This window comes from Cygnus olor, chromosome 6, assembly GCF_009769625.2.
Source record: "Cygnus olor isolate bCygOlo1 chromosome 6, bCygOlo1.pri.v2, whole genome shotgun sequence".
NCBI classification, from domain to species: domain Eukaryota; kingdom Metazoa; phylum Chordata; class Aves; order Anseriformes; family Anatidae; genus Cygnus; species Cygnus olor.
The window spans coordinates 6530202-6545343 of NC_049174.1; the positions used below are offsets into that span (position 1 = coordinate 6530202).

The 15142-nt window shown below is 36.9% G+C and overlaps 1 protein-coding gene across 6 annotated transcripts in view; it reads left to right on the forward strand.

Annotated features, from left to right (window-relative positions):
* NCKAP1 (NCK associated protein 1) overlaps nucleotides 1-14760 on the forward strand; it is a 59149-nt gene extending 44389 nt beyond the window's left edge. For all 6 annotated transcript variants that reach the window (XM_040560976.1, XM_040560977.1, XM_040560974.1 and 3 more), the window contains 7 exons: nucleotides 211-293; nucleotides 748-828; nucleotides 4276-4369; nucleotides 5988-6104; nucleotides 10236-10345; nucleotides 13007-13096; nucleotides 13701-14760. In XM_040560976.1, coding sequence (XP_040416910.1) covers nucleotides 211-293; nucleotides 748-828; nucleotides 4276-4369; nucleotides 5988-6104; nucleotides 10236-10345; nucleotides 13007-13096; nucleotides 13701-13817 — 692 coding nt within the window. In that variant the 3' untranslated portion in view covers nucleotides 13818-14760. The remainder of the gene's footprint in view (nucleotides 1-210; nucleotides 294-747; nucleotides 829-4275; nucleotides 4370-5987; nucleotides 6105-10235; nucleotides 10346-13006; nucleotides 13097-13700) is intronic.
* Nucleotides 14761-15142: the final 382 nt, after the last annotated feature.

The window sequence follows — 15142 nt, forward strand, 5'->3', positions numbered from 1 at the left end:
TCTACTGGAAATCCCATCATCAGATCAGATTTAAAAACCTGCTTAAGCACATGTTTATTTTGGCTGTATTAAGGAATGCCTGTGCTTCTCAGTACCATGTGTCTTTCAGTATTTTGTTAAGTGTTTTTTTTTTCCTTTTTTTTTTTTTAAAGAATTTAGCTTGTAATCATCAAGAGGTTCTCGGTAACTATTGTTCTTGTATCTCTGCAGCTGTTGACAGTGTTTTGAAGAGAATGACAATTATTGGTGTAATCTTGTCTTTCCGGTCGCTGGCACAGGAAGCACTTAGAGATGTAAGAAATAACTGAATATATTCCAAATAATTTTCATTAAATTTTATCTAATCATAAGGTATTTGAAACTTCAGTGTTCAGAAATGATGCTACTTAAAAGGTTGGCACGTGGGTAAAATACTCTGTCATAACTGAACATTGAATTGCAAGTTGTGGGAGAAAAAAGGTCTACTTTTTGAGTACTGCTCAGAGAAATACTACATTAAAGCATTCAGGTTTTAGTTCAAGCATGTCTCTCAGTGTTTTCAGTGTTTAGTAAGCTTTAAAAGTTTGCTTTCTCCTTGTTCACCAACAGCTCGATTTTTGGGTTTATTGGACTGATGTCTTAAATCTATAAAATAATATGCATAAAATAGCTCATCAAAAAATGAATGCAATAAAATAATGGTGGTGTCTAATTGATCATTAACATTGAAAGTATTGTTTTCTCGTTTTCTGCATTTGTCTCTTGTAGGTCTTATCCTACCACATTCCTTTCCTTGTAAGTTCCATTGAGGACTTCAAAGATCACATTCCAAGAGAGACTGACATGAAGGTAATGTTGGGTCCAACGGGTGATGGAGTCATTTTTGGAGGTGACTGAAAATCCCTAAGGGGCAAGACTTTCATGCCCCTTACTTAAATGATAAATGTTGGAACAAAGAACATCGTTTTTTCCAAAGAGCTAAGTAGTTGTGCTTCTGCAGCCTACTGATGTTCTGGGAAAAAACCTGATGAGATGAGCACAAGTCTATTTGCCTGTGATCACATTTGAGAACTTTCATAGAAAGAATTAAGAACAAAATTTATCAATTGTTAAAACATGACTAAGCAATAAGGAGAAGAATGCTGTGCTTCTTCACAGTATGAGCAGTGCAACTGGTAAAACTAAACGTTCCAAGGACTCTGTGCGTGTTTGGAGATCTGGGCATGGATTTTCACATTGAATTGAAAATTCTTCTGAACCTAGTCTCTGAGGTGTTTGAAAAAAGCTAGCAACATAGATTACATGCCTTGTTTCTTAATGGTAGTATGCTTCCATTCCAGAATCCTTCTTAGTATATTACATGGCTGCTCGTTTTGGATACATGGTAGCTGCAGCTTAGCTTGGTTTTTACCTTCTCATTCCCACTTGGAGCCCATGAAGGGCTGCAAGCCTTCTTAAAGGTATCGTGGTGATGCAGAAAGTGTGTAGCAGCCATACCTTGCACAACTCTTGACAGAGAGTTTCATTTTGACAGAAGCAATTTTTAGAAAACTCCTCCTGAGTCAAGTATGGTTTTTGAGGGCTGGAATGCGTTATGCCTGAACTTGAAGGTTATGTTTTGCTGTTTATTCTTTGTGCAAAAAAGTTCCGTTGTTGATTGGAATTTATTAAATAAATAAATTCTTCTCCTCTAAACAAAACAAAAAACATAGGTGTGCATATTTGTATTGATGACAAAAACAGTTCGTAGCCCACTGCAGTGAACATCATCGTTCGACAAGGCACAGTTATGCAGTCTGAAAATGTCAGAGGTTGTGTGAAGAATATAACTTATTAAAATTTCACATGCTTTCTGAAACTTCTAATGCTGGCAAACTGGACATAAATGTTTGATGTCCCACAGAAGACTGAAATTCATAGCACAACAGAAATTCTGTGGAAATACTATGGAAAATGAACTTCCAGGATGCTGGCTCATGGTAATTATATTAAAATGATGCAAGTTGCCTTTGCAGTTCTCAAGAAAAGCCTTTTTTAGAGAAAAATTCTCACCTACTTCAGTTATCAATTATTTTCTTTGCAACAGTATCATGTTTATTGAACTTGGGGAATCAAGAATGTGGAAGAGATGAGAAGGAAAGTTCACTGCTTGCTTGTGCCTGATCTTTTCAAAAGGCATCTTATGACCCCTGATACCAAAGAAGTACTGAAAAATAGTATAGGATAAAGGCTGCAACAGTAATAAATACTTGAAGATAATCTTTTTACTATTGACATTTTAAAGTTGGTGATTCTAGATCATGTTGAACATCTAAATGGATCTCTAAAGACATCACTGAACTCATTTGTGTTAGCATATACAGTGAAGCATACGTATAGTACTTGCTGCTTCTGTTCTGGAAGTCACTGGAGTGACTTGCAGTCATTGGAACAATTAGATGACAACAACAAAGGTTGTCTACTGCTAAATGAAACCATGTTGAGGACTGTTCTCTGGCTTATACGCCACATAGCACCACCTAGTCACCCCTGGTTTATGTGGTAGTTGGCTGCTGGCCTTTTCTGGGCCCTGTCTGTTTTCCCTGTGATTCTTAGATACACCTATTTTGTGTGCATTTTTTCCAGTTCTAAAGTGTCTAAAATAATACAAGGGCTATAGTTCAGTCCACCAGTATGGTGTTTGTATGGTATCAGCTTAGATATCACATCTTGTGGTGTGGCATGATGCCATGTAGTCTTGAGTGTACAGGCTTGCAACGATAATGTCGGAGGACTGTGCGTGGAGAAGGAGCCAAACCTGTGTAGTCTTATCCATAGTGCCTACTGGGAATACTGGGAACTCTGGCATGTGCTACCCCATAACTCTGCCAGAGCTTTGTCTTGAAAACAGCTTGTTGGTGCAGCCAGAGCTACGAGCCAGCTAACAATTAAGCCCTGTAGAAAATCAGCAGTTCCTTGTTTGAACTTTCTCCCTGGTCTAGTTGTGTACAGATCTCACAAGTCATTGTACAGTGGATTAGAACAATCACATATTTTAGGGTATAGTAACACAATAATATCCTATATGATGAATTTACTATAAAGCATAAATAGCTCTAAATCTGTTAATGAAACACATACTTGATATGAAATGTTATTTTTCTTTTGGCATCCCTCCAATTTATGATTTGGGATGGCTGGTAAAATGAGGATTTGTTCTCCCTTTATTTGGTTATTCTCAATGTTAAGCTGTTGGGATGTCTATATGGGCTTTTAGAGACAGGCCTATTCTTGATCCACTTTGTATTCCTTAACGGTTTTGTTGTGAGCTAGCTGCCATTCAGATGTTTGTAACTGTTTTAATGTAGCTCTGTACTCAAGTTATCTTATGTCCTGCTGGCAGCAGAGCACCACGTGAACAAAGTAGTGTATTTTCATATCAGAACTAGCCCTCAGGTGTCCGGGCTGGGCAAAATGAGTAAATACAGTCTGCACAATATCCCCTGCTTGCAGCTAACCAACTCTATGTGAGAATTTATGGGAGAGGTGTAAAACTTCTCAACTGTTAATGTCAGTAAGGCACTTCATCAGCATTTCTCACGGTCCTTTGTATTTGGTAGAGACCTGCTTTTGGAGAGATTTGATCTGAGCTACAGCTTCAGATACTTAATTCAAAGCCTAAGTTAGGGAAGGAAAGAAATAGAGTTGCAAGTGACAATATAAAGTATAGCCTTGGGCATGCTTGAAAATGGACTACATTTCAAGGTGTTTTTAGTTCCTCCAACTGTTAAGAATTAGACTGTAAGTGATCCTGGCACTTGGAATCTCTGGACACAGAATCTGTATCAAATTTGAATGTTGTAAGATTTCTTTTCTGCCTTACTCTAATATTTCATCAAATCATGAGTTTTGGCTTCTGTCTAAAAATGCTGTGTTTATAGATGTTAGTTGATAGATCTGGTAGAGAAAATCTGTTAGTTTTTTGAGCAGGAAAGAAAGGCAGAAAACAGCTAATTGGAAGTCAGGATGTTTGCTTTGGAGGTGATGTAGGAAAGTATACAAACTTTGTTTGGCCTGACAAAAAGAAATGATAATCTAGCACACAAAGTACTGACCAAGCTGTTCAGTCTAGGTTAGAGGCAAAAAAAAAAAAAAAAAAAAAAATATGCAGAGGCTGTTTATCTTGTTTTAGCTAAGCTGAAATTCCCTTAATGCTTCAAACTAATATAAACATTTTAAGCATGTCAGCATAACTGCTTCACCATGTTTACACAAAAGTGTTGTCTTCCTTGTAATTATCTTTCTTCTGGTCCTCAGGTGGCAATGAATGTATACGAACTGTCATCAGCTGCTGGATTGCCTTGTGAGATTGATCCTGCCTTGGTCGTAGCACTGTCTTCCCAAAAATCAGGTAAGAAATTACAATTTAAAAGATCTAAGTGGGGAAAAAGATCACAGGAGAAGTAAAAAAAAAAAAAAAAAAAAAGGCGCCCCAAGGGATGGAAGTGTTTAGAGAGCTAGGAGACTTGTATGTTTGCATCCTTTGTATTCCTTCGATGAACTTCATAAATGACATAGCATGAATATTTTGTGTCTACTGCCTAGAATACGCAGATGTTATCTGAGAATCTTTTCAACCATATACAAATTACCTTCTTGACCTAGAGAAGGGTAATGGATAGATGCTGAAGGAGTTTAATGCCTAATGGTTAAGAACTTCAATAATTTGAGGACAACAAAAGTAGGACTTGATTGTGAACAGCTACAGATGTGATCAGTTCCCTTTTATAGACCTGTAACAAGTCTGTGTCATGTTAAGTAGGCACTAGAAGGTAAATGCCAGCTGAATTTGTGAATTTCACAACATTATTACTGCTTTATTATACAAGTGCTAACATGCAGCTTACAAGGGGGAAACATGTAAAACAAGCATACTGATGTCCTCACATGTATAGTGTTTCCTCTCACTTTAAAGCACCACTGTTGAAGCTTTTCAGTTTTGTTTACACTGGCAGTTTTGAAGGCATGAATTGAGATCCTTAAGTGCTTTCTGGCAGTCTTCAGCTTTGTTCCCTGTCTTCCTTACTGAGCACTTTATTGCTTTTGTTCCCATGTGTAATGGATAGTTAATGTTCTAATCAGATTGTGACTATTTTAAACGTTAACCTGATTTTTTTTTTTGCTTTAGTAGCTGTTTGGGAGGAGAAAATACAAATAACTCACAAGGGGTAATTTAGCATTAAAACTTAAATGTGTCAAGCACAATATATTCATATACCTTAAAATATAAATGTGTATTTGTTTATATGCACCGTATGTGTAAAATACATAGGTATATCTTTGGAAGGCAGCTAGTTTCAGAAATGACATTTTAAATAGATTGTTTTCATTGTTCTGCCCTGAAATATTTAAGCTGTGTGAACAGGCCAGGGAATTTCTGTGTTTTCATGATTGGTTAGGATCTTGTATTTTGATTCTTACCTTCTTTGTTGTTTGTGTTCTACTTCTAGTAAATCAGTTTGTAAAGATTTAGATTCTGCATTTCACCAACCATTGACTTTTTTGAAGTAAACTTAACACTGAGGTGTGGTGGCAATGATGTTTTTGAAAGGACATCCTTTTAGTGTTAATTGTGATGAGTGCACTTCACCACCTTCTGCTCATTTACCAATGGAAGAGTGCTGGAGGAGCTCTCCGCACTTCAGAGTGATAACCAGATTTACACCAGCATGAAAACTACTACATGAAAACTACTCAACATATTAAAATCTTCGTAACTAAATAGTTAGCAGTAATAGACTGGCAGAAGTCTTCATCCTTGTAGATAACAAGCTGGACATTTTGAAGCTCCACCCTGTGTCTTCTGGCACAACTGAGATAGTATTCCTTCCTTCACAATACTACCATTGATTTTGTTGGTTTTGGTTTTAAATTTCAGTTTGGTCAAACACTTTAAACAACCTACAGCTGAAAATACACGTTTTGAGATGATTTTTGAATTAAAGAGCTTTTATTATTTTTGTTTTCAGAAAACATTAGTCCAGAAGAAGAATATAAAATCGCTTGCCTTCTCATGGTCTTCGTGGCAGTGTCTTTGCCGACTTTGGCTAGCAACGTGATGTCTCAGTATAGCCCTGCCATTGAAGGTAATGTAGAGGTAGCTAACTGTTTGCTATGAATGCTTTCTTCATAGTAGTCCTGGGAGTTTCTTGAGTACTTTTGCTGTAAATATTTACTTAAATTTTGCAGTGAAGAAAATTTAAAGCTAAGCTATCCCCAATCCAGAAAAAGTCTTTTGAAAGGTACTTTGAAAAGCATTTACTTAACTCTTGTTTGAGATAACTTTCTGTGAGAAGTGAGTCTCTTACTTGAGATTTTGTGAGCAGTTCAGATACTGTAGGGGGCAATCTTGGACTAATATGTGGAAATGGTAGAGCACATATTCTCTGTTAATTAGTGCAACAGTACAGATATTTTAGCAATAGTTTTATTGGCTTTGTGAAACTCATATGAGGTATCTTTTATATATTTAATGTGCTGTTCATATTACTAAGTATAACATTTTGAAGACGGGATCTGTGAGGTATGAGCTACGGACAGAATTGTATCCTACAGAATAGTTCAACTTGAAGGGAAAGAGAGAGAAAGCTTTGCCTCAAGGAAATTCTTTGCATGTAATCCACCAAAAAAAGGCTCTTTCAGACAAATCTAAGTTGAAAAAGAATGACTGACAAATCTGTTCCAGTACATACAAAAGTCACCTTTTAGCTGTTCAAACTATTTCTGATGTGGTGCGTAGCATGGCTTGCATAAAAGACCACATTTGTTCTGCACCCGTTTACCGGATACAGTGGGAGGTTTTTTTTTCCTATTTTTTAAGGTGCTTTACTTTAAATCAGGACAAAGTGCAACTCACGCAGTGTCTAAAGTGACTTCTGAAAATATAAAATACCAGAAAAAGAGCAAAAATTCCGAAAGCCTTCTATCACTTTGTGGTATCCAAATCGCTTTTTTCTTGAGACCGCTCCCCACCCAAGGTTGGTGTTTTAAATGGGGTTAAAGATTTTGTAATTATATTTGTAAAGTATCTTTCCTGATAGGGAAACATTTTTTTCAATTTGCAGATCAGGGTTTTGTTAACTCTAGTTTCATTTTAAACAGCATAGCCTTTTGCCCATTATGAAGAAGTTGAATAAATTTCTGATGCTGTGAGTAGAACCTGAATAGTAATTTGAAAGGTCAAGAATTTTGAAGTTAACAGCTTGTTCTGATGAACAGGGAGAACAATTTGTGTCCTGCAGAGTTGTTTCATGTTATCTGCACTCAGTATTTCCATCGCTCTGTGTGTTTTCAAAGTCATGATGGCCGAAGGAAAAACTCAAAATGCAGGCAAGAAGGACTATGAAATGGTCGGTAGGGAGAGGGAGAAACTTGCTTGTTAAAGCACAGCTAGGGCGGTTTTCTTAACTTCATCCAAATGAACTCACTAATGCATGCTTAAGACCACATCTCTTAAATATTTCTTGTTTGTAGTTTTATAAAAGAAATCAGCTGGAAGCACATTTTGATACCAGTTTTTCCTTCAAGAGCATCTTACCTACTAGTCTCAAAGCTTATACTATTTGCCAAAGGGACAGTATTAAAATTTTTATTATGATTATATTTTCTTAATATTTATTTGTAAGAGAAGTCTGTGAGAAACACCCAGCCCTCTAAAAATCTATTTCTAGGAACCCAGGTCAGGCCAGCTAGATGTTACTGCCCATGTGCTTTCCCCAGAAGGTTGGAGCTTGTGTGGTTTTGTTTTGTTTGAATTTCCCTCTCTACTAAGGACCATCTTAGTCTGTAGGTTGCTGGCAGGCTGAAACAGTAGATAAGGTTATCTCGTATCTGTTTTATATGATGTAGCTTAAATATTCCAGTTTTTATAATTTAATTTATATTTGGTAACTCTTACTGCGAAGTCAGGCAAAGCCTATTTCGTAAGTGGTTTCTTAAGTTAATAAAATCTCATAAAACTGTGACTGGAGAGAAATTACATCTAGAACTCAAATAAGCCTGTATTAGGAGTTGGCACTGATTTTATGAGATGTGGTCCCTGTTTTATGTAATTCTTTACCGAGTAGACTCTTATTAAGAGAAAAATAGTCTGGCAAAAGAACTATATAAATATGTTCACTCTACAAAAATAACTGAACAAACAGAATAGACCTTGTCAGTCCTGCCTTCCTTGCATAACATTTTTTTGTTCTGCCCCGTATTGTAGAACATCTGGCTTTAGACACTTTAAATATAGATACTATTTGCCAAATGGGAACTTAATAAATGCTGCTTTTTATGAAGTAAATTCTCTGGCCAAATCCTGAATTTTTTTTACCATCAAGAAGCCACAGATTTGAAGGAGTTTCAGCTTTCTGCTCTGGCAAGACATGCCTCCCAATTACAGGCAGTTCTTGGATAGCTTTAGCAATGTCTGTGTTCTCTCTGCCTTCTTCAAGATCAAGGCTGTGTCTTCCACTAGCTCCAGATAAAGGCTCAGGCTCTAACAGACTGTTGTTTTTGTTCCCAGTAAGAAATCCGAATTTAGTCAAATACCAGACTAGAATGCTAGTTCGCTGTCTAGAGGCTAGACAAGAATACTGGTCTACAAGAGACAGCCTTTTCCGAATACCTGAAACCTGCCACAGACTGCAAGACCACAGTTTGTTGGTTGAATTCCCCTTCCTGATACTTTTTGTACAGTTTCTTCATCACAGAAGTCAAGTCACTTGAGAAAGTAATATAAATTTAAATCAGCAGAATTAAGCCGAGCATGTGTTCTTGACTGATCCAAAGTGACTATTCATTTCTTGATTAGCATATTTACACAGCCTATTTAATTAAAAAATAGGAGACAGAGTAGGAGTATTGGCTCTTGCCCAGACGGGTGAGAGGGCCTGCTGGGGGAGAACCATGGGGATCTTTGCTTGGACCTACAGGTCAGCCTATTCATAGTCCACCTAGAAACGGTGGTGAAGGGTGAGGTGAGAGTTTTTTGTCTGTGAAGTTCTTGAGGATGTTAGAGGAGTGAGGAGCTGCAGATAGATAACCTGACACTGAGTAAAATGGATAATAAAACACCAAGTTAAACCCCTTGTAAATGAGTACAGTAATATGCGGGGGGGGGGGGGGGGGAACCACACAGGCTCTAGCTGACCTCACTGTTTGAGCATGATCTTGGAGTTATGATAAATGACTGAATAAAAAAATGAGCTCAGTCCTCAGCAATGGTCAAAAAGTGGGTTGGTAAGAATAACCTGTCAGCATTATATGCATACATCCATGCTTTTTAACTCCTTCAAAGACCTCTTCCTTTTCAGGCTCTAGCACTTTCCCAAGGTATTTGTTTAGGTATGTATGAATTTTGTTTTAAAGTGGCAGACTTGACTAAGTTGCCTAGAAGAGGTAGCAGGCTTACTGATGAGCAGTTCTTGCTTTTCAGCTGTAGCTCCCTTTGAAAACTGGTGTCATCTAATCGCCTTCCAGTCCTCTGAAGCTTAGGTGAATTTTGGCAAGGTGTTATATACAGCAGTCAGTAATTCATAGAATCACAGAATGGTTTGGGTTGGAAGGGACTTTAAAGTCCATCTAATTCCACCCCCCTGCCATGATCAGGGACAATTCCCACCAGACCAGGCTGCCCAAAGCCCCATCCAGCCTGGCCCTGAACACCTCCAGGGATGGGGCATCCACAGCTTCTCTGGACAGCTTGTGCCAGTGCCTCACCACCCCCTGAGTAAATAATTTCTGATCTAAATCTACCCTCTCTCAGTTCAAAGCCATTACTCCTTGTTCTGTTCATCAGTTTTGTTCCTGTAGTTCTCTTGGGTGAATACCATCCAAGCCTGGGGACTTGTTCATTTACACAAAGGGGAGACAGACAGCCAATGACCTCGAGAAAATCCTGTTTGTACAGGATTTTTAGCCTCGTCAAGTGGTAATACTCTCAAATTCTGTAATAACCAAATAAACTCCCAATATATGTTTTTCCTTCCTTTTAAAAGCCACGAGGATCTTTGTCAGGTTGTTGTGACCATTGCAGCATTTGGAGGGGAGATCTGTACTTCTGGTTGCTCTCCTGATTCCAAGTTCAGTGTGAACGAGTGCTTGGCTGCTGTTGTGTAAGGCGCTAGCAGTTGATCTTTCATTGTGACAGTCTGTTTACTCTTTGGTAATATTTTCCAAAACAGTCATTTTTGAACACAATGCTGACATAATTTGTATATGTTTTTGTTTAGGGCATTGCAACAACATTCATTGCTTGGCAAAAGCTATCAACCAGATTGCTGCAGCTTTATTTACCATCCACAAGGGAAGCATTGAAGACCGTCTAAAAGAATTTTTGGCTGTATGTATAATTTAATTTCTAAAGATAGCTTCTCTAAAAAGAGGGAGCTCTGGCTCCCCACTGCCCCCCAATCCATTTGATACATAGTTCAGCTTTCATAGATCTGTCATTAAAGTGTCGATGTGTTTGTGATTCCAAGTGTTGTCTTGACTGCAGTAATCAGCCATGAGCGATCTTAATCACAAGGACATACTATAAAGATTTAGACTAGCATGGATGGATATTGATAAACAATGATTATTCCAGTAGCAATACTGTTTCATACTGCAATGTTACCTGTTTTTGTGTAGTTACAGATTGCAGAGAAATTGAGATTGTTGTATTATGCAGTCTTGATTTTGATTAGCAGGAAATCAGATGTAAGTTACTTTTTTCAAGTCTAGCAATAGGTTTAAATTCATATTTTAAGAAAAATACCTGTTGACTTCAGGAAGCATTTCCAAATTCACGTAGAAGTTGAAACTGTAATTTGGGATGTAATGCAACTAATTTCGTAAAAGGTTGGTTTTGGTGCACAAAAAAAACAACACAAAACACATTGTTAATAGCAGTGTATACATAAATTAAATCTAGTGATAGTCCTGTAGCAGTAGTCAGTTGTGTTCAATGTTAGAAAGTAACAGTAGCAAATGACTACTAGTGTCATAATTTTTTTTCAAAATAACCCTTTGTTTATTAGCATTTTAGCACGTACCATCTTTTGCATTGAGTAGTCTGGGACTGGCAAAAGAAATGAGCAATGCAGATAAAGTCACGATTCTGTCTAGCAGGCTTTTCCCATGAAGTATTGGATTCTTTCTAGTTTATTTTACCTTTTCATGGAAGGTAACTCCAGAGTGGCTTTTTGCATTGTACCTTTTGACTTGTCAGCCCTCCTTACACGGTAGCTGTCTGGTAGCTGCACGTTACAAGGATATTTGGGGAGAGGAATTTGTTACACTTTAGTGTAGGTTGAAGATCAAAGCTTCTGAAATCTTTAGTGCTGCTTAGAAAAGAGCCAGAAGCCCTTAAGTGCTGGAGATGTGTTTTAAATTCATTTTGGCGTGCTTCTTAACTAGAAATAGAATTTGTAAAGTTTATTACCCACTACTTGGAACTAAGGGCTGAAATGGCAGCTTCACTTCAATTTTTCTAAAAAGCCACTGATTTTGAGTGATTCTTGCTTTTGGGTGCTTGTCCTCGAACTGAGACAAAACATTCCCCCACCTCTTATTTTTGGTGCCTTACAGAGTTACAAGGTTTGGGTAATGGTAGCTTCCTGTAACAAGAAGACCACAGAAGCAGTTTTCATTTTTTTTTTCCTTCAAAGGATCTTTCCCTCCTGGAAGCTCATTGCATTTTGTTAAACTGAAAAAACCTTTAGCCATTGACCTTGTCTAATGCAACCGCTGGCTGTAAAAGATGAAAGAGAGATGGTCGTGTCAAGTTGCGTACATTTGACAAGTGAAGGAAACCAGTATAGTTTCATGTGATAAAAACACTTCTGGTATGAGGTTTTTCAGTGTTCATGAACTGGTTTCAGACCACTGCTTTTGCTGCACAGACCATGACTTGATGGTTCAGATATTTTGTTAATCTATCTTTTATGACACCTTTTATGTACCACTTACTGTTAGTCCGAAAGGAAAACATCTCTCTAGAAGAAAATGTGCTGCTGGAGATGATCTTCTTTCCTGTCAAAGTTAGTTAAATGGGGAAAAAAACTTCCTAGGTTATCTAGTACTGATGAGTATGTGCTAAGATTCTTTTGAAGCAAGCATATTCACTTTATGCTACAGATTTTGGTGAATATTTGTTCGAGAGGAATGCTGAGTTAGATGTTCAAGTTAATATTTTAAATTTAAATCCATTTCTGATAAATGCAGTTTAGGCATATTGCTGTTGCTTGGTATGAGTGCATAAAAGATTGTACATCTGAAAGTTGAAAAGAGGTGTTTTTTTTTTCCCTCCATGTTTCTGTAAGGCATGAAAACATGGTTTACAAAAACATCTGCAGATTATGTATTTTATAGTATTCTGTAATCCTGAGCTTGTTTATAGCTGACTCTATGTATAAGTTTCTAGGATATCTTTAAAAAAAACTAGTAAAGTAAGGTTGCTCATGGTCTAAAAAAACATGATTCATTTACAGTCAGGGTGACATTTCTTCAATTAAACATACAGCTTTGAAAGTGAAGCAGCTTTTCATTCTGCTACAAAATGGTATAACTTCAAATAGTGAAAACTCTACCTTTTTTAATGTAGTAAGTTTATAAGCATATTGGGAAAGTGATTTTTTTTTAACAAGTGAGATCTTGTTCTGTGAGACATCTGTTACTGACTTCAGTAAACTTGATTACAGTCAGCTTAGCTATTTTGAATACAAGTTCTTCACAATAAACGAATTGGCTTTTCTTATATTAAAATAGCACAAACTGCTTATTAAACAGTCCAGAAGTAAACAGAAATGTCTCCATGAGAGTGAAACCCGGTGATGGTTAGTGCCCTCAGGTTTATTTTCCTTTGTAGTCGCTAGTAAGGTGCAGTGCTATCGGATAGGTTATCAATGTATTCAGATGGGGGTGTGTGTGTGTGTACATGTGTATAGTAAAGTAGCTGAAGCTGATCAATGTTGTGGTTTTGTTTTTTTTCTTACTGCTTTGAAATACTCAATTTATGTAGCTTGCATCGTCTAGTCTACTGAAGATTGGCCAGGAGACAGACAAAACTACTACAAGGAACAGAGAGTCTGTTTACCTACTGTTAGACATGGTAAGCGTTCGTCCATTTTATTTGTGTTATTAACTTAAAAAATAGTCTCCACATCACATTGTTCAACAAGTAGCTTCGACAGTCACATTTGTTGTTGTAGTTCATCAACTAGTAGAAATAACACTTGATGTCATTCTTGTTGGCTTTCTAATGTCAGGAATTAATCTTTTTTGTTCCCCCAGCACCAACACATTTTTACCATTGTCTTTGTTGCCTAGAGCATTGTATCACGTTGTTCAGATGATTTGCATTGTTGATTTAGTATATACAATATTAAAATAAAACTTTGCATTAAAGAAGTGATGTTCAAATCATTGGGGGTAAAAGCCTCTTTGCTGGGAGGTTTTCCTTTTAATATTCTGTATATTGTGAAAATTGAAGGAATGATGCATGGTTTTATGTATACATATGACTAGCTTTGAGGAGCAGTGAATTTATAGTAGTCTGTTTCTCTCGCATCTGTCCCCAAACTTTGTATTATTTCTTTTCGCTATGAAAAATGGTGGTGGTGTGGTACAGACCAGAGATACTTATACTGAAGAGATTATCAGCAGCAACCAGTAGAAGGTGTTCTGCAAAATCTTGTGTTTCTGGTGTTTTTCAGATTGTGCAGGAGTCTCCGTTCCTGACAATGGATCTCTTGGAGTCTTGTTTCCCTTATGTCTTGCTGAGAAATGCATACCATGCTGTCTACAAACAAAGTGTCACATCCTCTGCCTAAGTATCTACTTTCTGGAGATAAGACATAGCACGCATCTCTGTGGCCTCAGTTTTATCTGTAAACTGTGGAGCTATTTTACTTTATGGCCTGATGAACAGTTCTGTGGATTATAAACTTTTTCCATAAAGTTGTATTTCTGATCAGTGGTTTCTTAATATGGTTGTACTACAATATAAGCTTGGTTGATTTTAGGTTGCACATTCATGGAAAAATCTTTTTTTTCTCATTTCTTCCTTTTCTTTTTTATTTTAGAGCATCAGTTATGTTAAAGAAATACTACTTCTGCTATATGTTTTTGATATTGATCATGCAAAACAAAAATTGCTTGTTTATTTCCCAGAAGAAAAATGTATTTAGTGATTATTTTAGATAGTGTAGCTTTCATCTGTGTGTAAATTATTTCATATAGGGAGAGTTATAATCTTGTACCTATTGTTCTTATTGAAAACAAATATTGGATGTGCATTTCTGTGAAGTAATTACAGCATTTCTAGTTTTATTTTGAAACATTCACCAATCTATGTACTATGACACTATCTAACACAAAATGTTATAGGACTGCTTATCCTTGGGACAGCAGTCCTCTCCTGATACTCTTAAACAACAGCAAGTGATGTTGTTTGTATAAAGCATAGTGGAAATTTTTTTTAAACTAACTTCTGTGGTGCCCTGTTGGCATTAACACTACCATTGTACCCTGCTGTATAATAAACATTCTTACACCTTTATCACATGTTGATAAAATGTTAGCCCTTAACCACTTTTTATATGTTTTAAATTTTTGAAATTCAAGTGTACCTTCCATAACATACAATAAACACTAGACTGTATTATCTGTAGGTGAATTATTTTTAATATAAATGTTATCCTAGTATTTTAAGCTTAAACTGTGCTGTTGTGCATTGATTTATATCTCACAGTTCATTAAATATCAATCCTTGGAGCTTTTATGTGAAGATTTCTTTTAATCCTTCACCTTTTGGCTTCTGTGATACTGAACCTTGTAAGAAGTGAAAGAAGGAATTAAAACCAGTGTAAAAAGTGTCAGTTTAGTGCCATTATCCTTTGAATCTTACGTGTACGTAACAAAACAAGAAAAGCATTTATGCAGTACGTAGCGACGCCAGTTATACTCGTAGAAACAAGTGAATTGTTGAAGTATAAAACCTGAAATAACCATAAAACAGTGTTGCTAAAACTGTAACATCACCGAGACAGATACACAAAAGGCCTATTTTTAATTGATTGTGCAAATTGGCATGTGGGCTATCATTGGCTCGTGTAGCTCAAAAGCTGACCGGCTGGCTTTGCTCTCTAAGCCACAG